Consider the following 27,388-nt stretch of genomic DNA (forward strand, 5'->3'; position numbering starts at 1 on the left):
AGAGGCTCCTTGTGGATCTGGAGGATGCCACAGACACCAGCCTGGAGGGCTGACGCAAGGATGACTTTGAAGTGGGCCGAGCCTTCTCCTCCATGGAGAATCTTGAGAACGGAGCCAAGGGGAAGACTGCCCAGTAACGTTTTTCCAGTGTGAACACCACTTTAGGTGAGGGGAGGGTCAACGGATCAAGAGCATACTTGTCTCTTAAGACCCTTCTTGTCTCTCTCTCTCTCTATCCTTCTCTTTATGCTTCTCCTTCCTGGCCTCTCTACTGCCCTGTTTTGAGGTGCGAGTCTTGGACAGGGGAGGAGGGCCAGAAGCTTGAACAGCCACAGCCATGGCCAAAGATTAAGAAGTGGTCGCTGGTTCTGCTCGCAGAATACCAGCCAGAATCAGCTTAGTCCTGCGATTCCACAGGGCCCGAGGGTTGAAGGCTGCGCATATCTTGCAGCCCAAAGTAAGGTGTGGAACCCCTAAACAAACCACGCACAGTGTGTGTGACCATCGGCCGGTGACGGCTTATGGCCACACATTGTGCATTTAGAAAAATGCAGGTTTTTGCGACTCAGACATAGCAACCTACACTAAAACAAGGCTATCTTGCCAAACACACATACACGCACGACAAGGGCAGGGAAGGGGAGGCCTACACTAGGGGAAAGTTTACAGCTCTAAAAACTTTTTCTACTTTTTTGTTGTTACAGAAACCAGAGGGTTAAACAGGGAAAAATTAACTACACATACACTAACACAGTGCACAACTAAAGTTTAGTGAAAACAAACCCACTTTACCTGCCTGGAGCTTAAAGATCCTGTCTTGGAGAAGCCGCAGCAAAAGAAATCTGGGGATTGGAAGGAAGTTGCAGTGTAGTATGGGTAAGGGGGAGAAGCTCGGATCTTTAGCTTAGTAAGCTGCTGGCTCGGATCCGTATCAGATCCGAAACCCACAGGTTGATTATCAAATGAAGTTAACTACTTCAGATCACCCCATTCACCTCGCAAAGCACATGCAGCAGCTGAAGAGACCACAGAGGTTCTGCACCAGGAATATCTAGGGCCTCAAAAATCTACCTTATACAGACTAAAAGCCCTATCCTACTCAGTTTCATACAGACTCCTCCGAGGTGACCTCTGTCTAGCATACAAGGCGATCTTGGACACTGCCTTGATGGGACTGCTGACATCCGCAAGTCAAGCTCCACTCTAGTAACCCACGGGTGTGGCCTTAACCTGGACTGTGACATCAACAGGACTTGCTGGCAGGACAGATTTGTCTCACAGAGATTCCCCCCCATCTGTGGAACAGACTCCCTCTCGACGTCAAGCAGTGTACCTCTATATCCCTTTAAGCACAACCTGGATAACTGGATTGGAAATAGAAAATACACCCATGAGATTCCACACGTACACGCATGCACACGCATGTACAAGCATTTATGCAAACAAAGAAACATGTATAAAATCTTGTCCATAAATCTTTAATTTTCCAGTCTGACAGATGTACCTTGAATAGTAGTATTCTCTATGCATCTCAGCTGACTACTGGTTTTGCCAAGTTTAAGATTAATTTTGCATTAGTGACTCAATCTGGTCACTTTCTAGGAGTGACGGTAAAAGATGCAATAATGCTCACCTTTCTTTTTCCTGACGTAAGTGACCCTGTGACTTTGAAAAAATCATCTAATCGCACCTGGGTGCTGCCCTGCCGGCTCTTCATAAGTTTCTTTGTACCATTTCTTATTCGTTCTTCACTACAAATTTAAAATGCAATAAATTCTCATTAAAACTATGTAAGGTGCACAATAATGCTCAAACTATAAATTGTATAGCAAAAGAAAAGCTTAAAATCCAGTACAAGCATAGCAAAAAGGTATGGAAACAAAGGTACTGTAGCATTATACAAGACTTGCAAAACACAAAGCTAGGAATGTATAAGATCAGAAGATACAAAGGAAAAATCTATAACCATAAAATTGTACTCTCTTCTAAATGGCTATGACTCAAGCAGCAGTGGACCAGCTAAACCCCTTGCAAACTGCAAAACAAGGCACGTTTCCCATTAGATGAAACGGCTGTTAAAGTACCCTGTACACCTGTTGCACCTTAAAACAGAAAATTGAAACAAAATAAAGGTAACATGGTTAGAAAGCTGTACAAGCGCCCATAAAGTTTCCAACCATACCACGTTGTTAGAGGTCTGTGGACCCAAGCAAGATTTATTTCCAGGATTTTGCCATATGGTCGCATTACAGTGATTCAGAGGCAAATCTGCATTCTGCAGAGGCAGTGGAGTTTTCAATGGATACAACCAAACTTTTAGAGCAAAGATTGACAGCAGAACTGTCTCTCACTATTTACCTGAACTGCTTCTCTTCACACATGAACTTGACAAGACCCTCCTCATCTGGTTCATTCCACTTCAGCTCCATAGCTTCAGCATCCACAACCTCAGGATTTAAGAATAACTGCCGTGCCTCTTTGTACAGCCAGCCTTCTGGGATAGAGTATTTCTGCAAACAAATCAAAAGATCAGATTTTCATTCCATCCAGAATACTGGCACAAAGTGTAACAAGTGAAAAAATGGGAAAGGGGAGTAGTAAGAGAAGAGAGGCAGAATGCTAAGGCACTTGAAATGGCAGACTAAGCTTACAGTTTCCTCTGCTAACCTGTCACATATAATGCCTTACACACACTGGAAAAGTACTTGTGAAAGCACACAGAGGCATGCAGTCATAAAAGGAAATCAAATAGAGAATTCTAAAACATCTGGAGTATAAAACTTGACACAATATAGTTATCAAAAACCAAGCAAGAATCAGACCATCTACTCCCAGGAAAGCTGGTAAATACTCGTCTCACTCATTTTAATTCTCCGGACTGACCATTATACAAAAGAATGTCACTATCACTGTTTTTGGTTATTTTCACTGTCTGTATTTGAAGGCCTACTGGGCTTCTACCATCAATAGCATAGGAGCAGCTACATCTTGAATTTAACAGTCAATTGGAATCTCTCTACAAAAAGAATATATTTTTGCAGTCTCGTACATCTGAAATCACACCAAGAAGGGACAGATTCTAAGACCAATAAGTCCATCACTTCCAGAAGAATAGGATGGAATAAAGCCTGTCCCAGTAGATGAGGGAACCCCCACCCGCAAAGTCATAAGATCTTTTCACTTCATCTGAAACCCCGGCCAACAAGGTTTGCAATCATTTGTCGAGAACCACTGACAGCAAGGCTACACTGAGAGCTAACTTGAGACACAAGAGACCAGAAGGGGGGCTCGATAAAGATGGGCATCATGCCTCAACATAGTCATAAGTTGGAAGGGGGTTTATCCTTTCTAGGAAAGCACCCCCCCCAATATTGTCAGGCTTGGCTAGATTGTCATCCTGCAGTTTTTTTTTTTAATGCCTTAGATTTTGTCTGGGACTTTCGCTGGTTAGGCTGTCAAAAATGACCCTGCTTAAAAACTGTGGAATAAGAAAAGTACACTTGTGTACACTTGCCATAAGTGTAGATGCTTTGCAGTCATTACACTTGGGTTATCCTGCCTGCAGCTACCCTCAGTCGGCCTGAATTCCAAAGTTTAGGTCCGGCGTCAGTTGCTGTCACCTCTTCCCTGACGTCAATGCGCCAGGGGTATAAATGATGCACCAGACGCCATTTGACAGTTTCTTGGCCCAGATGTCAGGTGCCCCCAAATGGGTAGGTTAAAATGCCAAAAAATGCATACCATCTACAAGCAAATACACCACATAGGTTGTATAGATTTAGAAAAGTGCAGATAACTTCCAGCAAAGATATGGGGGATGGTGGGTGGGTAATCTGGACTGCAACAGTGAATACACTAACATCTACATTTATGTTAAGTGTACACAACTGTACTATCTTCTTCGTGTTTCACTGTTGGTCGTTACACTTGGGTTGAATCCCAAAGCTATGGTTGGGAGGCTGGAGCTAAGTAGCATTAGGAGCGGCTATGAGGCCCTGCAGAACTGCAGTGGCAAAGCATGCCCTGGATTTAGAGTAGAGTGGTAAATGATAGTGCTTTGTAAAGGTGTGCACTGAACTCCAGGTAGCAGCCTCTAAAATGTCTTTGGTTGGTACGCCCCAGTGGAAGGCTGCTGAAGTGGCTGCTGCTCTGGTTGAATGTGGCCTAATGCCCTTAGGCACTGGCTTGCCATGTTGTGAATAGCAGAAATGGATGCAGTGGCCTATCCACTTTGAAATAGTCTGCTTTGAGATGGCCTTTCCTTGTGATCCTGCAGCATATAGTAAAAAAATGAAAATAGCCAGCAACAGGTTAGCTGTGAGTAATGATAGAATTTAATAGTAAGACTTCAAACAGACCGGTTTCGGCCTGGATTTAACCTGGCCTTCTTCAGTGTTATAAAAAACAAAAATAAATACAGGAAGCCTTTAATAGAAAGTAAATGAGAAGATGAACATGATTGGCTGACAAAAAGCATCACAAATATTCATCATAAATATTCATTAAGCCCTGGATTAAACAGAGCACCAAGTTTAGTGATCCATTTCTTTCCTTTAGTATTAAGTTTATTGTGCCAACCAGATTTGTGAGTGCGATCCCCAATAATCTTATCAATGATAATAAAATGAAATTTAGCTGTCTGATGTTTCAGTGTGTGTTTGTATAAAGCATTAGTTAATCTTTTACATTTGATGTCACTCATATGCTCTGACATACGTAGCTTCAATGGTCGGGAGGTCTGGCCAATATAAAATGACTGACAGCTGCAACTTACCATGTATATAACCCAATCTCTGTTACAATTAGCAAAGAATTTTATGTCAAACTGTACTACTATTTCTGCTGGTGAATTCTTTAGATTTCAAGATGTATTTACAATTACAATGGCCGCAAGGAAAACAGCCAGTAAGTTTATCAACCAATATAGTAGTTTGATAAAGCTGGGGTAACATGGAATCAGAATGGTGCTTATAGTGATTCCCTAAGTTTTTCCTTTCTAAAGGAAAATGAGCAAACATTAGGAATAAAGGAGTTTATTGCAGCATCCGCCTTCAATATATTCCAATTGTCCTTGACAATATCTATAAACCTGTTAGTATTTCTACCAAAAGTGGTAGTAAAACGCAATATATTTGAAGACAAAGGCTTATCTTTGTATGTCAATAGGTCCTGTCTGGTGAGACCCAATGCATGATTCTGTGCCATGGTGATCAAACTGATTATGAGAGGGGGCAACCCTTTAAGTACTGCAGACATGTAAGGTTTCAGGATATGTATAGTAGGAATATTTCAAATTCTAAAAGGAAACGTCCACGCTCCATTCTCAAAGGACGTGGCAATCAGACTGACACTACTGATTATGATGCATCTGGCACGGACACTGAAACACAGCACACCATGGACTCTCAGACTCTGAAACGTAAAAATTACACATCCCCTTTAGATTACAGCGGGGGAGGAGGGGGGGTAGAAAGCACAAAGAGTTTCAAGTCTACAGAATCTCATGGAAGTATTAACAGACAAGTAAATTCTGTTGCTGTTAATGTCTGTAACATCTCAAATACTGTACTAACCCCGGAACAAATATCTTTGCTCAATAAAGGTTTATCTTTTATACCTGGCTTTTTTGCACCCGAGGACACTTTTGCCCAAGATCTATTCACATTTTGTAGATTGATTAACCTTAAATTATTTTTTCAGGATAAGGGGGCGGAACAGATTTTGGATGATTTCAAATATCGTGCCTCCTCTTTTTCACCACCCATGCATCCTTCTGTAAATCTGTTCTTACATAGTGTACTTAGGGATTTACATTTTGTGTCCAATACATGTCCACCTATGTCGAACAATATGTCTGAGTCTGACTTATAGGTTCATAGGTTTATACTAAGCAGTATCTTGTTTGAATGAACTTGTGCAGAACAAGGAACTGGTGATAGTCAATGCTGACAAAGGTGGGGCAGTGGTTGTGATGAATTGGAATGATTATGATATTGAGGCACACAAGCAATTGGATGATGCCAGGTATTACACCAAAATGCCACTGGACCCCACCTTTATGTTTAAACAAATGGATAGTTTCTTAAGTTCTGCACTGGACAATGGTATTATAACATCTAAAACTGTTAAACATCTAACTATTGCTGATCCTGTCAGACAGTATATTTATTTTTTTTACCTAAGATACATAAAGATTTTTTACATCCACCAGGTAGACCCATTGTGCCTGGTATTGGATAGTTAACGGAGCCCCCATCTGTATTTTTGACCAGACATCTCAAACCTTTGCTCTCTTGGGTTAGATCTAGGATCCAAGATACCACTCAATTTCTAAGTATTATTACTGACATGCAAATTGAGGAAAACTGGTGGCTATGCACATTAGATGTCACAGTTCATTATACACCAATATTCCTCATTGGGCAGGTTTGGATGCGATTGAATACTGGTTGTATAAAGCAAATATTTATACACCTGGCTTTAACACCTTTTTGATTAATCTTACCGAACATGTGCTTACAAAAAATGTATTTTTTTACGATAAGGAATGTTACCTACAGATTAAGGGTACTGCTATGGGGGCATCCTTTGCCCCCATCTATGCAGAAATCTTGATTTATGATGATACCAATAATTTGTTTTTGCCAGAAATTGTCATCTGGTGGAGGTATTTGGATGATTGCTGGATGGTGTGGAGATCTGATATATCAGAATGAGTTTATGGAATATCTAAATGATAATAAATGGGGAATTCATTTTACGATTACTTATGAGAGAGACCGCATCACCTTTCCGGATGTTTTGATTTCCAGAAAAGATACCTTGAACACTGAGGTATATAGGAAGTTCCCACAATATGACACCCTACTCCACACGCCTCCAGCTATCATCCAAATCATATTGCCAGAAACATTCCTAAATCACAATTTATTAGAATCAGGCGCAACTGTTCGGATGATGATAGATTCAATCATTGCCAGGACTTACATGATAGATTCATCAATAGGGGTTATTGTTTGGGTTATGTCACCATGGCACAGAATCATGCATTGGGTCTCACCAGACAGGACCTATTGACATACAAAGATAAACCTTTGTCTTCAAGTATATTAGTATTTCTACCACTTTTGGTAGAAATACTAACAGGTTTATAGATATTGTCAAGGACAATTGGAATATATTAAAGGCGGATGCTGCAATAAACACCTTGATTCCTAATGTTTGCTCATTTTCCTTTAAAAAAGGAAAAAAACTTAGGGGCTCACTTCAATCACTATAAGCACCATTCTGATTCCATGTTACCCCAGCTTTATCAAACTACTATATTGGGTGATAAACTTACTGGCGGTTTTCCTTGCGGTCATTGTAATAATTGTAAATGCATCTTGAAATCTAAAGAATTCACCAGCAGAAATAGTAGTACAGTTTGACATAAAATTCTTTGCTAATTGTAACACAGATTGGGTTATATACATGGTAAGTTGCAGCTGTCAGTCATTTTATATTGGCCAGACCTCCCGACCATTGAAGCTATGCATGTCAGAGCATATGAGTGACATCAAATGTAAAAGATTAACTAATGCTTTATACAAACATACACTGAAACATCAGACAGCTAAATTTAATTGTATTATCATTGATAAGATTATTGGGGATCGCACTCACAAATCTGGTTGGCACAATAAACTTAATACTAAAGAAAAGAAATGGATCACTAAACTTGGTGCTCTGTTTAATCCAGGGCTTAATGAATATTTATGATGAATATTTGTGATGCTTTGTCAGCCAATCATATTCATCTTCTCATTTACTTTTTATTAAAGGCTTCCTGTATTTATTTGTTTTTTTATAACACTGAACAAGGCTAGGTTAAATCCAGGCCGAAACCGGTCTGTTTGATGAAGTCTTATTACTATTAAATTCTATCATTACTCACAGCTAACCTGTTGCTGGCTATTTTCATTTTTTACTATACATTTCTGCCGTGCAACTTCCTCCGTGCAGGGGAGCTTTTTACTTGATCCTGCAGCATATTCCACTAGTAGTTGCTCTGTCTTCCTGAAAGCTTTAGTTCTGTTCAAGTAGAAGCGTAGCTGTCTGTGTATGTCCAAATAATGCAGAATTCTCTCCCCCTTATTCTGTGGGTTTGGATAAAAAGTAGGCAGATGAATAGTTTGGTTAAGGGACACACTGGACACTACCTTAGGCATAAATGTCAGGTTTGTCCTCAGAGAAACCCTGTCTGGATAAAAAATGATAAAGGGTTCTACAGCCGTAAGTGCCTGAAGCTCTGAGACTTGTCTTGCAGAGGTTATTGCTAGGAGCAGAGCTGTTTTCCAAGATAAAACTATCAGCTGTAGCGGCTGGCTCAAAAGGAGGCAGGGTGTGTTTTTCCAAGACATAATTGAGGTCCCATGCTGGTTTTGATGATCTCCTTGGAGACCTTAAGTTTTTGGCTCCTCTGAGGTACTGCCTTAATAAAAGGATGAGAAAAGATTGGTGGCTCTGTATTGTAATGAGCCGAACTGGCAGAGGCATGAATTTTATTTGATGAAAAAGAATAGGTCTTTGTCCAGCATCTCAGTTAAGTATTGCAAAATCTGATGATTTGGTACAGCTGTAGCAATTCCTTGTGCCCGATTTCAAGCACAGAATATCTTCCATTTTGCAGCGCAAGATTTTCTGGTACTAGGCCTTCTAGCTTCCAAAATGACATCCATCTCAGCTTTAGTGAGAGGTGCGTTTTGTATGACTACATTATCCACCATGCTGCCAGATTTAAGGTCTTTAGTTGGCTGTGCAGGATCGGATTGTTTTGTTGGGATAGTAGATAAGGTATTTGGGGGCAAGGTCCAGGCCGGGCATTGAGTCAAGTTCCTTAGGATTGGATACCAGTACTAGCATGGCCAGTCTGGGGCAATCAGTATAATCTTTGGCTTCTCGTCTGACCCTTAGGAGTACTTTGGGGAGGTGAGGCAGAGGAAAGGCATATACTTGCTCAGCTTTTCCAGAAGAAAGATAATGTGTCCACTTTCCATGCTTGTCTGTCATAAGTCCTTGTGCAGAATCTTATTTGGTAGTTGTGAGGAGAGGCAAATATATCTATATCCTGGCATCCCCATTTCCTTATCATGCTGAAGACTTGTGGCTCCAATTTCCACTCGTGGGGATCCATCAGGTTTCTAAGCTAGTCTGCCAGAGTATTTATCTTTCCTGGCAGGAATTGTGGCTGCAGATGTACTTAAGTCAATGCTGTGTCCCACAAAGTCATGGCTAGTCTGCAAATGGGGTAAGAATGAGTGCCCCCCTGCTTGTTTACATACCACAACCATGGTGCTATTGGTAGTTGTCCCGGATAAAGTAGGTCCTTGAAGGCTGTCAGGGCATTCGGAACAGCTAGCATCTCTTTTTGCTCGATATGTAGATGCATTTGGTTTGTGGACCATGTGCCTTGAATACATCTTCCTGCCATGTAGTCCCCCCAGGCATGATTTGAAGCATCCGTTAATGTCTGGCTGGGGGCAAGGTGAATGGCTGTCCCTTGTTCTGGTGACAAGCCTTCGCCCACCATCGAAACTCCTGTTGCAGGCAGGGAATGAGGGTAATTGTTTCCAGGCTGTGGCAATAGAGTCCAAACACTTTTTAGGTACCATTGAAGTTTCCTCATATGCAGTCTCGCATATGGAATCAGTAGAATGCAGGATGCCATGAAGCCAAAAGCCTGCAGAATTTTTCTTGCAGATAACTGGGCCTTTGTTGCCAACAGGTTGAAATAGGTAGTCAGTTGCCTTTGTCTGGTGTGAGATAAGCCATCTGGGCAGTTGTATTTAAGCTTGCACCCAGGTATATTATCTCTTGAGAGGGTACTAGTTTTGATTTATTTTCGTTGACTGTGTACCCTAGGCCTGTTAGAAATCTCTCTACAAATGCCAGATGCTGTAGTAGAATGCCCTTGTTCTCTGCTTGAATGAGGCAGTCATCCAAGTAAGGATATATTTGTATTCCTCTGTCTGCAGAATGCAATTACTGGTACCAGGCACTTTGTGAAGACCCTGGGTGCAGTAGATAAGCCAAAGGGCAGTGCAGAGAACTGGTAGTGCATTGAGCCAGCTTTGAATGAGGTATCTTCAGTATGTTTGTCTGATTGGGACATGCAGGTATGCCTCTTAGGTCTAAGGTCACAAGCCAAGCATTCTTGCCCAGCATGGGCAGAAGTTGCTGTAGAGTCAACATTTTGAATTTTGGTACATCCAGATACGAGTTTAGGATAGATAGGTCCAGTATTGGTCTCCAGGTCTTGCCCTTTCTTGGTACCAAGAACAGTCTTTAATAAAAATCCTCGTCCCTGCTCTTGCTCTGGTACTTGTTGAATGGCCTTTATGTCCATGAGGGATGAGACTTGCTTTTGTGCCTCTGCCCATTGATGTTTTGGCAGGTTCGGCCAACCGCTTGTCCTCAGCAGGGTATGGAAGTGAAACTTGTAGCCTTGTGACACTGTCTAGTACCCATTTGTCCTGGGTTATTGTGTTAATTGTGAAAAAAGTGCAAGTTTTCCCCCTAAAGGTGCTGCCAGAACAAAAGTGCTTGGTGCAGGCAGAGGGAACTCATTGGGACTGTTTCCTGTATGGCTGTGATTTGTCTTCACTTTTGGAGGTAGAAGCACCCATTGTTTAGACCTGTAGGAACCTTGGGGCTGGGATCTGCCTCTTGGGAATCTGTATCTGCCCCTTTGTGGTCTGACACTGGAAAGGACCAAATCTTTGTAGGCCAGTGTCTGCTATATCTTGGAGGATGTACCTGTAAGAAATCTTTAACAGTTTGCATAGATTTAGCTTTGTCCTCCATTTTCTTTAACACCTCCTTCTGCTTTAGCACCAAACAAGGTATCATGCTGTAATGGAGCATCTAATAATGTTGCTTTGACATGATCAGGCAGATTTTGTTCCTTTAACCAAGCATGCCTCCTAATGACAGAACCCGTAACAGCGGCCCTGCAGGAGGTCTCCAAAGAATCAAAACCACATTGCAAAGTATGCTTTTCCAACTTGCTCAGCTGCATGCAATAAATCCAGCATTTCTTTGTTTTCTGCACATTCAGAATTTAACATTTTCTGTTTAAGCAGTGACATAATATATTGCTGATATTTGAGCATATGGAACTGACAATTTAAAGCCCTTATAGCCAAGGGAAGTGTAAATCTTTTTTCCCCCATCTGTCCAATGCCCTAGAATCCCTGTCAGAGGGGGTAGGGTTTTTTGCAGTGGAAGCCTTGACCCCTTTGGGACCCTGAGCGAGAGGTTCTGGGTCAGCATCAGGGTTTTTGAAAAGGAATTTATGGGAGTCAGGAAAGTACAGTTTTGTACCTACCATAAATGTAGATATGTTAGAGTGCTAATACAGCTGCAGTCATAACAGATGGGTTCTCCTGCCGTCAGGCGGGTCCTCGGTCGGCCGAATTCCAAAGTCTAGGTCCGGCGTCTGTTGTCGTTGCTTCTTCCCTGATGTCAGTGCGACAGGGGCATAAAAGAACCAGCCGACGCCATTTTCTTCAGTTTTTCTTGCCCCAGATGTCAGGTGCCCCACAGAAGGAAGGCAATACATAAAATTATGAAGTAATGCAATGCAATATAATCAAAAAAACAGTAGTTGCAAGCAAATACACCATAACAGAATACCCCTAGAGGGGAAGGAGGGAGGGAAACCTGGACTGCAGCTGTATTAGCACTCTAAAATCTACATTTATGGTAGGTACAAAACTGTACTATGTTCATCGTGCATACAGCTGCAGTCATAACAGATGGGTAGAATCCCAAAGCTAAGAAAGGGGTGGTAGGCACTAGGTGGAAAGTACAGTTTTGTACCTACCATAAATGTAGATGTCCGATAGGTATGCATCTGCAGTCATCACATATGGGTTGTCCTGCCTCAGGCAGCCCTTCGGTCGGCCGGATTCCAAAGTCTGGGTCCAGCGTCGGCTGATGTCACACTTTCCCTGACGTCAGAGCCCCTGGGGTATAAAAGCATCAGCAGACGCCATCTTCCTCAGTTTTTCTTGCCCCAGATGCCAGGTGCCCTCTAAGGAAGGCTAAATTTGGAGAGATGCATTTAAAAATCCAAACATGCACAATATAAAAACAAATACACCATAATAGATCACCCCAGCTAGCTATTAGAGGGGTAAGTACCCAAGAAATACCAGAGGGGAAGGAGGGAGGGTAAACCTGACTGCAGATGCATACCTATCTGACATCTACATTTATGGTAGGTACAAAACTGTACTATGTCCTTCAAGGATGCATCTGCAGTCATCACATATGGGTAGAATACCATAGCCAATCTGGGGGTGGAGGAACTATGTAAAGGATGGTGTAGCTAAAATGCCCTGCAGGACTGCCGTAGCAAAGCCTGCTCTGGATCTGGAATAAAGGTAAATTGTAATGCTTGGCAAATGTATGCACGGAGCTCCATGAAGCAGCTTCTAAAATGTCCTTGGTAGCCACCCCTCTTAAAAAGGCTGTGGAGGTGGCTGTGGCTCTCGTGGAATGAGGTCTAATGTTAGCTGGCACAGTTTTTCCATGAAAGGAGTAACAAAAAAGTACAGTTTTGTACCTACCATAAATGTAGATGTTCGAAGATCCACATTGCTGCAGTCCTTACACTTGGGTAGTCCGCTGTCCTCGGTCGGCCCGAATATCAAAGTATAAGGCTGACGTCGGTCAAGGCGCATTTGACTGACATCAGGACGTCAGGGTACAAATGCGCATGACCGACGTCATATCCTCAGTCTTTTCTTGCCCCAGATGTCAGAAGACCCTAAAAATAAAGGTCAAAACCAAAAGACAGCAAACAACCAACCAACCATCCTAGCACTAAAATATGTACAATATATACAATATACACCCTATTGACAACCCAAGCCACACAACCGCCTCTAACTACAGAGGGAAGGAGGGAGATTGACTGCAGCAATGTGGATCTTGAACATCTACATTTATGGTAGGTACAAAACTGTACTATGTTCTTCATCTCACATTGCTGCAGTCCTTACACTTGGGTAGAATCCCAAAGCAGAGGTAAGGAGGATGGCCAAACTATAAGGAAGCAGGAGCTGCCAAAATGCCCTGCAAAACAGCAGTGGCAAAACCAGCCCTGATTTAGAGTAAAGTGGTAGGTGATGATGCCTAGAGAAAGTATGCACTGAACTCCAAGTAGCTGCCTCCAAAATGTCCTTAGTTGCCACCCCTCAAAAGCTGAAGTGGCAGTAGCCCTAGTGGAATGAGGCCTAATCCCAGCTGGAATCTCCTTGCCATGATGGGAATAACAGAAAGCAATGCAAAACCCAATCCACTTAGAAATAGTTTGTTTTGACACAGGCTTGCCCTGAGAACTCAAAGCAAAAGAAACAAATAACTGCTGAGACTGCCTGAACCCTTTAGTTCTGTCCAAATAATATCGCAACTGCCTGTGTACATCTAAAGTGTGCAAAATCTTTTCCCTTTATTTTGGGGATTTGCATAAAAGTAGGCAAATGAATAGTTTGGTTTAAAGCCACACTAGAAACCACTTTAGGCATAAAGGAAGGATTAGTACGTGAAGATACCCTATCCTTATGGAAAATTAAGAAAGGCTCAACCGCCATAAGGGCCTGCAACTCAGAAACCCTTCTTGCAGAGGTAATAGCCAACAAAAAGCAGTCTTCCATGATAAAAACTTTAATTCAGTAGTAGCTGCAGGCTCAAAAGGTTGTAGAGTGAGTTTCTCCAACACAAAATTGAGATCCCAAGCAGGAGTAGGAGCTCTTCGTGGGGGTCTTATATTCTTTGCCCTCTAAGAAATTGCTTGAACAAAGGATGAGAAAACAATGGTGGGTCACAATCATAGTGAGCGAAATTGCTGCAGCATGAACCTTAATAGAAGAGAAGGACAAACCTTTGTCCAGTAACTCAGTAAGATATTGAAGAGCCACACTTAAATTAGGCTCAGAAACATCAAAATCCTTTGCTGCACTCCAAAATAAAAATCTCTTCCATTTATCTGCGACACTTTCCTTGTACTAGGCCTTCTAGCTTCCAAAATAACATTCAAAACTTGCTGTGGAAGTGGAGGCCCACTATGGTTCAAAACAGAATATGCCAGGCTGTTAGGTGCAGAGAGTGAAGCTTGACATTGAGCAAATGACTGTCCTCCTGAGACAACAGGTGTGGAATCAAAGGCAAAGGCCATGGAGGCTTCCGTACCAGGCTTCTCAGTAATGGGTACCAATGCTGTCGAGGCCAATCTGGAGCTATCAAAATCATCCCTGGCTTGTCTTGTCTGGCCTTTAGTAGTACCTTTGGGAGGAGAGGCAGAGGCGGAAAGGCATACACATGAAGATTGCTCCAATTGAAAGAAAGAGCATCCACTTTCCAAGCTGTGGGATGAAACCTTTTTGTGCAAAACTTTGGCAGTCGGTGGTTTAGTGGAGAAGCGAACAGATCTAGGTCTGGAGTTCCCCATGACACTGTCAATTTCTGAAATACATGAGGATCCAATTTCCACTCGTGGGGATCCATAATTTGTCTGCTCAACACATCTGCTAAGGAGTTCTGTGCTCCCGGCAGAAACCTTGCCTGAAGATTTAGCTGTAAACTGAGAGCAGTCTCCCACAAAATCATCGCTTGCCTGCATAGAGGATAAGAATGTGTTCCGCCTTGCTTGTTGATGTACCACATGACAGTTGTGTTGTCTGTTAGAATCAACACCTGCCCTGGGAGAAGTAAATCCTTGAAAGCTATTAATGCAAACTGGACTGCTAACATCTCTTTCAAGTTGATATGTAGATGTTGTAGTCTGGCAGGCCACTTGTCTTGTATCCACTTTCCATTCAGATGAGCTCCCAAAGCTTTGTCTGAGGCATCTGTCGTTAGAATCTGACTCGCCTCTGGCCGGGTCACAGAGTCCCTTGTTTAGGTGACATTCCTGAGCCCACCACAACAATTCCGTTTGAATGCAAGGTATTTGAATGACAGTGTCCAAATCCTGGCAGTGCTGTGTCCATACATTTTTGAGATACCATTGTAGCTTCCTCATATGCAGTTTGGCATTGGGAAGCACCAGAATACAAGATGCCATGAACCCCAAGGCTTGAAGGACTGTCCTTGCAGTCAGCCTGGACTGATGAGACAACTGATGAAAGTAAAGGAAAGATTCTTTGTTTGTCCGGGGTCAAAAAGGCCATCTGGGATGCTGTATTCAGTCTCACACCCAGAAAGCACATGTCCTGAGAGGGTACTAGACTGGACTTTATTTCGTTCACAGAATACCCCAGGCATCTTAGCACTGCTATCACATAATCCAAATGATGAAGAAGCTCGTCCCTTCCTTGAGCCAGAATCATGCAATCGTCCAAATAAGGATAGATCTGTATTCCTTTTAACCTGAGGAAAGCTATCACTGAGCCAGAACTTTCGTGAACACTCTGGGCAGTAGATAAGCCAAAGGGCAATGCAGAGAACTGATAATGAGAAGTCCCAGCTCGAAACGCAGATACTTCCTGCAACTCAGTCTGGTAGGAACATGAAGATAAGCCTCCTTGAGATCCAAAGTTACCATCCAATGATCTTTGCCCAGCAGAGGTAAAAGCTGCTTATTGTGTGGCAGTTTTGGCATGCCTCTCATTTTTGGAAGTGTATGAAAGTGGAATTTGTAGCCTCTGTTTATAATGTCCAGGATCCATTTGTCCTTTGTGACATGCCAATTTTTTGAAAATAGTGCCAGCTTTCCTCCTAAGGGGCTGCCATCTGAGACCTGGTTGGCCTGCAAAGGGGAAAGTCATTGGGTTTGCTTTCTGAAAGATTGTGAGTTGTCCTCACCACCTCTGTGTAGGAGCTTGCCATTGTCTGCCTCTGTACGATCCTTGTGGTTGTCCTCTGCCCCTCGGGCGCCTGTATCTGCCTCTTTGGGGTCTGGCCGTGGCAGGAAAGGACCAGTTTTTGGAAGGCCAATTTCTACTAAAACGTGGTGGATGAACCTGCAGAAATTCTTTCAGTTTGCATTGATTTAGCTTTTTCCTCCATTTTTCGCAATACTTCCTCAGCATTTGCCCCAAATAGTACATAGTTTTGAAGGGGGGCGTCTAGTAATTTAGCTTTGACATGATCAGGCAAGGTTTGTTCCTTGAGCCAAGCATGCCTGCGTACGACTGAGCCTGTAACAGCAGCTCTACATGAGGCCTCTAGAGCATCAAAACCACATTGTAAGGTATGTTTACCCACTTGTTCTGCACTATGCATCAAATCCTGCAACTCCTTCAAGTCTGGTTGTTCAGGTTGTGACATCTTACTTTTCAATTGAGATAACAGAAACTGTTGGTATTTTAGCATATGAAACTTTTAGTTATGTACTTACCATAACTTTGGATGTATGGGATTCATCTCGCCTACATTCATAACTGATGGGTTCGGAGCCGATCCGTCGGCTCAGACTCTGCCACTATACACTAGAACGAAGTCTCTCATTGGCTGGGCTACCCCTTATCCCATAATGCACCACACCTGCTGCCCCAGATCTTGTTTGTTCGCTTTCATACATACAGGTACAGAACACATACCAATAACTGTAACCAACTAGAGCCCTTCCAGAGGAGAGCTCAGCAAGACCAATGTTTCCTCCAAATCCAAAAGGTAGGGGGAAGGAGGGTGGGTATGAATGAAGCTGGATCCATACATCCAAAGTTATGGTAAGTACATAACTAAAAGATGTAATGGGATCCTATCTTCTCACATTCATAACTGATGGGACAGCGTCCTAGCACCTAAAACCCTGGGTGGCTCACTGGAACACACTCCTGAGAACTGGAACCAAATGAAGCTCTGCCTCGGGAAGCCATCAAGCTTGTAATGAGAAATGAAGGTGTGAGAAGACCAAGTAGCAGCCGCTTAGATATAATCTATTGAAACTTTGGAATGAAAGCTACAGAGGTGGCCATAGCCTGGTAGAATGACCTTTGATTGGGAAAGGCAACTCTTTGCCTGACTGGGAATAAATGAAAGAGATGCAATCCTTAATCCATTTGGCAATTGTAGCTTTGGCAACTGGAAGACCTAACCTATTCTCTGCAAAGGACACAAACAGTTGGTCAGATTTTCGAGTCTGAGTGGTCCTATCCAAGTAAAAACGCAGTTGCCTGTGAACATCCAACTGGTGGAAGGTATATTCTGCTCTATTAGAAAAATTTGGAAAGAAAACTGGGAGCTCCAATGATTGCTGAATGCATAAAGGGGATGCTACCTTACTCAAAAAAGATGGATTCAATCTAAGGGAAACTCCGTCTTTGTGAAAGATCAAATAAGGAGGGGAAGAACAGAGAGCCTGAAGCTCTGAAACACACTTAGCAGAAGTTATTGCCACTAGAAAAGCAGTTTTCCACGACAGGAATTTTATATCACAAGTGGCTGCCAACTCAAAGGGACGGGCAGTTAAGGAGGCTAGAACCAAATTTAAGTCCCAAGGGGGCACGGGATGAGCCATAGGAGGCCTGAGGAGCCAGGCTCCTTTAAGAAAGGACTTGCAGTCTGTTGGCCATTAAAGAAGGCTCTATAGCAACATGAAAATTAGATATAGCAGCCAGTTGAACTTTAAGTGTGGAGACTGAAGAGCCAGAATGAAACAATGAAGCTAGAAATTCCAAGATCTGTGGAACTGGGGCCGTAAGAGGATCAATGCCCCACTGCTGGGCCCAACAAACAAACCTTTTCCATTTGCTGGAATACAGCTTAACGGTAGACGGCTTGTGGGAAGAAGACAAGATGTGCATCACTTCCGAAGAAAGAGAAAGATCTCCAAGAATGGAAGTGGAGTAGCCAAGCAGCCAGTGGCAGCGACCGGAGGGACGGATGATTGTGTCCCGAAGGATTGGATAACAGATTCGGCACTGGGTCCAGAATCCAAGGGCCCTGTACCGTATACTTCTGAAGAAAGGGGAACCAAACCTGACGGGGCCAATGTGGAGCGACCAAAATCATGTGGCACCCGACATGAAGAGCCTTCTGAATCACCCTCGGGAGAAGGGGAATCGGGGGGAAGGCATAAAGCAGACCCGGGGGCAAATTGCGGGCTAGAGCGTCCCTGGGAGACTGTCCCAGAGAGGGTGTCAGAGTGAAGAACTCTGCACTTCGCATTGTTGGGGCTGGCAAACAAGTCGCAACAAGGGAGGCCACATTTGGCGAAGACCTGCGCAGCCACTCTGTTGTTGAGGGACCACTCGTGGGGCAACAGGAGAGTCCTGCTGAGCCTGTCTGCAATCACATTGGTTTTTCCCGGAATGTGCGTGGCTACCAAAAAACGTCAAGAGGCTATGGCCCAGCGCCATACTCTCATGACCTCCCTGCAAAGGGGGTAGGACCTGGTTCTGCCCTGCTTGTTTATGTGCCAAACTACCGACTTGTCGGATAGAATCACAATAGTACCTTGGGGGAGAGCATGAAGTGCTTGTAAAACCAGAAGCACTGCTCTCATTTCCAGGATATTGATGTGAAGGTGCGCGTCGCAATCCTGCCAAGCGCCTTGGACAGACCTGTCCAGATAATGACCCCCCCACCCTATCTGGGAGGCATCCGTGGTCACTGTGGCAACAGGGGGCTGAAGGGCGAAAGGACACCCCCAGTCCAGGTTGGACCGACAGCCACCAACGGAGGTCCCAACGACAACTGTCTAATCAGAACTAGGTGGTTCAGGGGAAGTTCTTGGTATGACCATTGAACCGATAATAGCCATTGCAGCACTCGCATGTGCAGCCTGGCTAACGGTACTAGGAGGATAGTTGCAGCCATCGAACCCAATAACTGAAGAATCTGTCTGGCAGGAACTCGAGATTTGGGTAACAAATTTAGGACCTGTGATTGTAGAACCTGAATTCTCTGATGGCAAAAATGCCTGCATCCTTTTTGTGTCTAACTCTGCGCCTATAAAGGTGATACGCTGAGATGGCCGCAGCACAGATTTTTTCCAATTGAAGGTGATTCCTAGCGAGAGACCCAAGGAAACTGTGGCCATCAGCGCATGAATCAGTAGATGCTTGGAGGTGGCAGTGAGGAGCCAGTCGTCGAGATAGGGAAACACTTGGAATCAGAGACTTCTCAAGTGAGCTGTCACCACTGCCAGGCACTTGGTAAACACCCTGGGGGCTGTGGTGAGACCAAAGGGCAGTGCACGAAACTGGAAGTGACTGGTTCCTAGGCGGAAGCGTAAATAACTCCTGGACTCCTGACGTATCAATATGTGATGGTAAGCGTCCTTGAGGTCTATGGAGCACATCCAGACATCCTTCTCCAATAACGGGAGAATGGACTGAAGGGTGACCATCCGGAACGGACTTCTTCACAAAGCGATTCAAAAAGCTGAGGTCCAAAATGGGCCTTGCGTCCCCTGTCTTTTTTGGCATCAAAAATAATCTTGAGTAAGTTACTGATCCAAGCTGGTCGGCGGGGACGGGCTGGATGACCCCTTTGCTTAGCAGCTTTGAAACTTCTACGGCTGCCAAATCCCGTTGACTGGGTGGCACGTCCGGGATTCTCCTTGTAGGAGGAGGGGGCTTGAAAAGGGGGATGAGGTAACCTCCGGTTACAATGCGAAGCACCCACTGATCCTTGGTTATCGATTCCCAAGCCTGTGGGTGTTTCGCAAAATGACCCCCGACCGGCTCAGGAGAAGCACAGCCGGGCCACATCCTAGGGACGTTGAGGGTAGGAGGAACCACGAAAGGAATCGCAGTCTCCAGAGTTACGGGGGCCTCTGCCACCTCTAGGGCGGCGTCTTCCTGAATCCCCCCCCCGCCTATGGAGGGGGGAATCACTCGGAGTAGAGAAGAACTTTTGGGATTTTCTGAACCACATTTTCCCTCCTCTCTGGGCCTTGGGATTAGGTCTAGAGGGAGTGGAAAAACGGGCCCCAATGGCAGTCAAGGTCTTGCCCTCCTGCTCGCACCGAGTAAGTGTGTCCTTCACCTTGGGTCCAAACAAAGACGACCCATCAAAGGGGCCGGCAAGGAAGACTTAAAGGCCTCCGCGAGTGGACACAAGCGTAACCAGGCTTGTCTCCTAAGAGCCACTCCTGTGCCCGCTGCTCTACTCTCCCCTTCGGCTGCATAGGAAATGAGCCTCATGGACGAGTTGACAATAGAAGTTAGGGTAGTCATCTGGGCGCCTACGGTCTGTGCTAACGCATCGGGAAGGTTACCCGCAAGGGACTAACTCCTTGAGGAGGTCCCTTTGGAGCCTTGTAAAATGGCAGATAGTTCAGCGACCACATGGTAAAGGTCGCTGAAGAAAGGGTATGCTTCCCGTACCTATCCATGCTCCTAGAATCCTTATTAGGAGGATGAATAGACGTTGAAGCCTCTGCCACGTCCTGCTGAGTGGCAGATGCCACCACCAATAGCATCAACTGCAACACCCTTAGTGAGGAATTCCTTCTGGGGAGGGGCTGAAAAAAACTTACTGGGCCTGGCAGGCACCGGTTCCACTGTATCAGGATGTTCCCACACCCTCCGAGAGATTAGATCCAATAACTCGAAGGGTGGAGACACCCAGGAGGAGGAGGGCTGGGCCCCGAAGGCCTGGAGGAAAACAGACTCCTCAGCGGTAGGGGCTTTGGATTGCCAATCGCCTCTGTCTCAAGATCTCAAGGATATCCCAGAAAGAGACGTCATCCGAGGACGATTTGGGGGACCCCTCCGCATCGAGGTCAGTATCTGAAGTGACGGATTCATCTTGGGAATCAACGTGCTTCCTCTTAGTTTCTTCCTTGGGGGTTCATCCGAAGCAGATTCAGAAGGACCCCCCCCCCCCGGAAGAAGGGATCCCCCAAGGGGGTATCCTCAGGCCCTGGGGCCCCACTGTCGTGGGAAAGAAAGTCTCCAGAGGCACCAGTACCCAAAACTTGAAACGGTGAGGTAGAAACCTGCTGAACCGGCAAGGTCATGGCCAGCGCACTCCTCATGGCCTCAAAAGCAGGACCTCCAGACACTGCAGAGGGCACTTGCTGAGAGACCACGGCAGTACCGGGAATACCTGCGGCCGACGCTCCGAGGGGAAGACTGGGCATCGAAGAGGCGAACTCAACAGTGTTGCCCTCGGCCCCGGCCGAGGAAGACCCAGTACCAAACCCTGACAGAGGACAGAGTAGGAATGAAAGTCTGAGCAGAGAAACTCCTAGGGGGTCCTTGCTCCGACTGGACGATTCCGCTCCGTCCTACCTGCACCGACTCCAACGGCTCCAAGGGGGTCGGAGGAGGAATCAAATGCATGGGATGTGGAGTCTGCTCCGAAGCCGCGTGGGCTGGAGCAGAGATCATTTTAGTAAAAGCTGGGGACTGGAACAGCCTCTGGATAACCCTATCCAAATCAGACAACCTAGAGGATTTGGAGGAAACAGATTGGGGCCAAGAAGACTTCTGCCTCGGCTCCGATAAAGCAGGGGATCGGCTCCGAAAGGGTTCCAGCACTGTCGGAGCCGAGACCGGGGCCATCTGCAGTGTCGGCGCCGAAGGAGGCTCCGGAGCCGAGGGGGAAGTCTGAGCTGCACACCTCCAACGGCTCCGAGACCAATGGAGCCTTAGTAGGTGATTGGCCTCTCTATGCACTAACCTGCGGCTCTGACACCAATGGAGCCGAGGGAAGAAGCACCGAGGCAGACCCTTCAGCCATCGGCTCCGAAGCCATTGGAGCAGAGGAAGAAGAAGTCGACCCTTGTTTCTTAGCTGTCGGGTCCGACGGACTGGTCGGAGCCAACGATCTATGCTTCTTGGGTGTCGGGCCCGACGGACTGGTCGGAGCAGACGATCTCTTCTTTTTAGAAGTTGGAGATGAAGCCAAAGCCTCTTCAAAAGAAGGCTTAATCAGACCCCTAAGAAACAATTTGTTTTGTTCTCTCCTGGAGAACTCTGGAGGAAAAAGCGTGACACACTGCAAGTATCCTGTAAATGTTTAGGCCCTAAACAGTACACGCAGATAGCATGGCTGTCTGTAATAGACATTTTATAATTGCATTTTGCACACTTTTTGAACCCTGACTTTTGCACCTTAGACATATTTAGAAGAAAAAACAGGTAACTGACAGCAAGGAAAAAAACAGTAACTAATAGATGGGCTAAAGCCCTCTAACTTAAACGGGCTTAGCCCGAAAACTATTTCAGTCACAGCACCAGAAAAAATAAATACACATTTAATAAGGGCAAAGGCCCTCTAACTTAAACGGGCCTTGCCCAGTCCACAATTAGCGCGAAAATAAAAATTAAATTTAACACCAAACTGACCACAAACGCACACAAAGCTGTTAAAACAGCTGTTTGTTTAAATTCTGACAGAAACCCTATTCAAAACGACCAAAAGGCAAGAAAAAAAACTTTGCCACTTTTCAAGCCGGACATGGTCTCGACTTGGCTGGAGCTAACGAGATCTGGGAAAGCAGGTGTGGTGCATTATGGGATAAGGGGTAGCCCAGCCAATGAGAGACTTCGTTCTAGTGTATAGTGGCAGAGTCGGAGCAGACGGATTGGCTCCGAACACATCAGTTATGAATGTAGGCGAGATAGGATCCCATTACATCTGACAGTTTAAGGCCCTCATGGTTAAGGTAGCAGAGGTATATACCTTTTTCCCCCCACCTTTCTAAGGATCTGGAATCTCTCTCGGAAGGCAATGGATTTTTGGCAATGGAAGCCTCAACTCCCTTGGGTCCCTGTGAGATGGTTTCTAGGTCAGCAGCATGGCTTTTGTAAAGAAATTGATGCGAGTCAGGAACCCTGTAGTACCAGTCAGGCTTAACTGGAGCTGGAGGTAGAGAGTCCGGGTTAAGGCAGGCCTCCGAGTAAATATCTAGGATGTCCAAGACAGGAGGTATAGCCAGAGGCCTGTGCTGGGGAAACAAAAGAAATTCCCTGAGCCTTTTCTTGGAATCTGAATAATCCTGGCCTTCCCAGTGGAAGTGTTCCCTTAAGGTATGCAAAGTTTCCCCAAATGAGAAATCCTCAGGGGGGGGGGGGGGAGATACAGAAGGAATAGACTCCTCTGCATCAGAGTCTTCAAAAGGGGAGTAAGCCTGTTCCTGATCAGAGTGGTCTGAAATAATGGATCCCTGATCAGAGGGGGAATCTTCCTCCACTCTGGGCCTTTTGTCCGGAAGTGGCTGAGAACCTCTGATTAGAGTAATTAAATCCTCAGCCATTTTAAGCATCTCTCGGGCATGGGGCCTGGAGATGGGCCCTGTGTAACTGGTCTCTTAGGGTGTATGGTTGCTTTAGACTTGGTGAAAGCCTTGATGGAGAAAGAGGAAGGTCTGAAGACACCTTGAGTGGAGGTGGACCTGTCCACATTCTGTGTTTCAATGCCAAGAGTGGCTTCGGTATCTGTAGTCGGGGTGTGGGCAGAGGAGCCTGCGACCTCGGGTACAGGAGACACCGCCAAAGATGTCGTCGGTAGTCAGGGGCTGCGTAGGCGCATCACAAAACCGGACCACGTGTAGCCTGCTTTGGCGTGGTGTCGGTAGAGGCCACGGACCTAGAGTGTCGGTCCTTGTCTTTGCGTTTTTTTAGACAAAACCAGTGTCGGAGTATCCGACGACATGGTATAGTTAAATGCTTTCCCAAAAAAATGCTGGGCGAACTCCACCCGACGCTTAATAGTGCGTTTGTTGAATGTAGCACAACAGGGACAGACCGAGATGTCGTGGTCTGGGCCTAAACAAGGTATACAGAGGGAATGGAAATCCTTATGCAGTATTTGCTTCCCACAAGAAATACAATTATTAACTTTGTCTGACATCGGTCTGAGGCAAGAAAAGTTTCCCCAACGGGGTACTTAGCTTTTTAGAAGACTTCAGTTTTCCAAATTTTTCGTAATCTCAGGAGCTGGCCAACCAGCACGTGCGAACTGCTTCTGCTTCGGGCACCACGCGGCAAGAAAGACTGAAGAAAATGGCGTCTGCTGGTTCTTTTATACCCGTCGCACTGACGTCAGGGAAGAAGCGACGACAACCGACGCCGGACCTAGACTTTGGAATTCGGCTGACCGAGGACCCGCCTGACGGCAGGAGAACCCATCTGTTATGACTGCAGCTGTATACACGATGAACATCCCTGTAGTACCCGTCTGGCTTAGGAGCTGGAGGTAAGTAGTCAGGGGTCAGACTGGACTCTGAAAATACATAATCTACAATGTCTAACAGGTGGAATAGCTGGGGACCTGTGTTGTGGTAGTAAAAGGAAGTCTGAGCCTTTTCTTAGATTCTGAAAAATCTTTGCTCTCCCAGTGGAAATGCTCCGTCATGGTATGCAGTTTCCCCAAAAGAGTAATCCTCAGAAGGAGAGGCTGAAGGGATAGATTCTTCAGCATCAGAATCCTCATAGGGAGGAAGAGAGTATTACTGATCAGAAGAGGAATCAGATAAAATGGAAACCTGATCTGAATGCGTTGGTTAAATCTAGCACAAAACCGACAACTAGCAACGTCGTGGTCAGGGCCTAGGCAAGGAATACAGTAAGAATGAAAGTCCTTATGAGGCATTTGCTTCCCACAAGAAATACAATTAACTTTTTCTGACATCAGTCTGCAGCAAGAAAAAAAGTTTCCCCAACGGGGTTCTTAGCTTTTAATGAAGACTTCGGATCTGAAATAACACTAAAATCTCAGGAGTCGGCAGACCGGCACTTGCGAACTGCTTATGCTTCAGGCACCGCACGGCAAGAAAGACTGAGAAAATGGCATCTGCTGCATCTTATACCCCGGGTGCACTGACATCAGGGAAGAGGCGGCAGCAACAGACACCGGACCTAGACTTTGGAATTCTGGCCGACTGAGGGTAGCCTGCCAGCAGGATAACCCAAGTGTAATAACTGCAACAGTGAAACAAAAAATCTTTCGATACTCCTTGCATCCATTTACCTATAACATCCCAATGTTTAAGGATCCGATTAGCTGCTTTACCAAACAGACTCAAGGTGAGCACTTACAATCTCATTTTTTCTAACTCATCAGAAAAATTCCAAGTACAGCTTGACATACCGGCTAATCACTGCTAGCAATTCTGCATTTCTAGAAACAGTATCATTCCTCTCAAAAGCACTTTTGAAGTTTGTTCTAACATCGGAGTTCTAACAGAGTAACCATGGAAACAATATCTTTAAAGATCTTTTGCTCAGCAGGCAATAATGCAAACTCATCTAAACTGTACATGCCTCAAAATAAACTTTCACAAAAAACAGTCAAACACTTTAAAAGCTACAGTACTGGATTGCTCCAGCTTCTTTCCCAGAGATTCTAGCCACTTGCCTAGTTAATCAGGAAGGACTCAGTAGGCAATGCCTCAAACAGGAGAGAAAGTACAGTTGTGTACACTTACCATAAATGTAGATGTGCGAGTGCATTCACTGTTGCAGTCATTACATTTGGGTTGAGTCCCAAAGCTATGGTTGGGGGGCTGGAGCTAAACAGCATTAGGAGCGGCTATGAAGACCTGCAGAACTGCAGTGGCAAAGCCTGCCCAGGATTTAGAGTAAAGAGGCAGATTGTAATGTTTTGTAAAGGTATGCACTGAACTCCAAGCAGCAGCCTCTGAAATGTCTTTGGTTGGTACTCTGAGAAAGGCTGCAGAATTGGCTGCAGCTCTGGTTGAATGTGGCCTAATGCCCTTAGGCACTGGTTTGCCATGCTGTGAGTAGCAGAAACGAATGCAGCGACCTATCCACTTCGAAATAGTATGCTTGGAGATGGCCTTTCCTTGAAATGCTGCAGCATATGCCACTAGTAACGGTTTTCTGAAAACAGTAGTTTTATCCAAGTAGAATCTAAGTTGTCTGTGTACGTCCAAAGAATGCATAATTTTCTCCCCCTTGTTCTGTGGATTTGGATAAAAAGTTGGCAAATGAATAGTTTGGTTAATGGTTACACTGGATATCACCTTAGGCATAAATGTAGGGTTTGTTCTCAGAGACCCTATCTGGATAAAAAATGATAAAGGGTTCCACAGCCATGAGAGCCTGTAGCTCTGAAACTAGTCTTACAGAAGTTATTGATAGGAGCAGAGCTGTTTTCCAAGATAAGAACTTTACCTCCTTTTGAGCCAGCTGCTACTGCAGATATAAAGTGAGTTTTTCCAAGACATAATTGAGGTCCCATGCAGGTATTGGCGTTCTCCTTGGAGGCCTTATGTTTTTGGCTCCTCTGAGGTACTGCCTTAAAGGATGAGAAAAGAGTGGTGGCTCTATTGTAATGAGCCGAAATGGCAAAGGCATGGATTTTAATTGATGAAAAAGATAGGCCTTTGTCCAGCATCTCAGTTAAGTATTGCAAAATCTGAGGAATATTTGGGACAGCTGTATCAGTTCCTTGAGCTTGGTTCCAAACAAAATCTCTTCCATTTCCCAGCATAAGATTTTCTAGTACTAGGCCTTCTGGCTTCTAAAATGACATCCATCACAGCTTTACTGAGAAGTGTGGTTTTTATGGCTACATTATCCACCATGCTGCCAGGTTTAGGGTCTTGAGTTGGCTGTGCAGAATCTGATTGTTTTGCTGGGACAGTAGAGGAGGTATTTGAGGTAAGGTCCAGGCTGGGCATTGGGACAAGTTCCTTAATCTCGGATACCAGTACTGCCATGGCCAGTCTGGGGCAATCAGAATCATTTTTGGTTTCTCCTGTTTGACCTTTAGGAGTACCTTGGGGAGGAGAGGCAGTGGAGGAAAGGCATATACTGATAGGTTTTGTCCAGCTGAAAGAAGGCGTCCACTTTCCAAGCTAGTCTGTGATAAGTCCTTGTGCAGAATCTTTTTAGTCTATTGTTGTGAGGGGAGGAAAATAGATCTATGTCCGGGCGTCCCCATTTCTTTGTTATCATGCTGAAGACTTGTGGATCCAGGTGCCACTTGTAAGGATCCATGAGATTTCTGCTTAGTTCATCTGCCAGAGTATTTTCCTTTCCTTGCAGGAATTGTGCATATGAACTTGGTAAGTCAATGCTGTGTCCCATAAAGCCATGGCTAGTCTGCAAAGGGGTTAAGAATGAGTAGCCCCCTGATTGTTTATGTACCACATAACCGTGGTGTTCTGACTATTAGTATTTGTCCCGGATGAAGTAGGTCCTTGAAGGCTGTCAGGGCATTTTGAACAGATAGCATCTCTTTTTGACTGAAATGTAGATGCGTATGGTTTGTGGACCAGGTGCCCTGAATGCCTCTTCCTGCCATGTGTACCCCCAGGCACAATCTGATGCATCTGTCATTGGGCTCTGCCTGGTTGGGGGGGTAGTGAGAATGGTTGTCCCTTGTTTTGGTGACAAGCCTTTGCCCACCAAACTCCTGCTGCAGGCAGGGAATGAGAGTAAGCATCGTTTCCAGGCTGTGGCAATGTGTCCAC

At 45.0% G+C, this 27,388-nt stretch overlaps 1 protein-coding gene across 1 annotated transcript in view; it reads right to left on the reverse strand.

Moving 5' to 3' along the window:
* FEN1 (flap structure-specific endonuclease 1) overlaps positions 1-27,388 on the reverse strand; it is a 607,423-nt gene that overhangs the window by 70,502 nt on the left and 509,533 nt on the right. Inside the window, exons 9-10 of the mRNA XM_044058601.1 lie at positions 2,359-2,510; positions 1,634-1,751 (exon numbers count right to left, since the gene is read on the reverse strand). Coding sequence (XP_043914536.1) covers positions 1,634-1,751; positions 2,359-2,510 — 270 coding nt within the window. The remainder of the gene's footprint in view (positions 1-1,633; positions 1,752-2,358; positions 2,511-27,388) is intronic.

Source organism: Protopterus annectens, chromosome 16.part0, assembly GCF_019279795.1.
Source record: "Protopterus annectens isolate FY-2018-M chromosome 16.part0, PAN1.0, whole genome shotgun sequence".
In the NCBI taxonomy this organism is placed as follows: Eukaryota; Metazoa; Chordata; order Ceratodontiformes; family Protopteridae; genus Protopterus; species Protopterus annectens.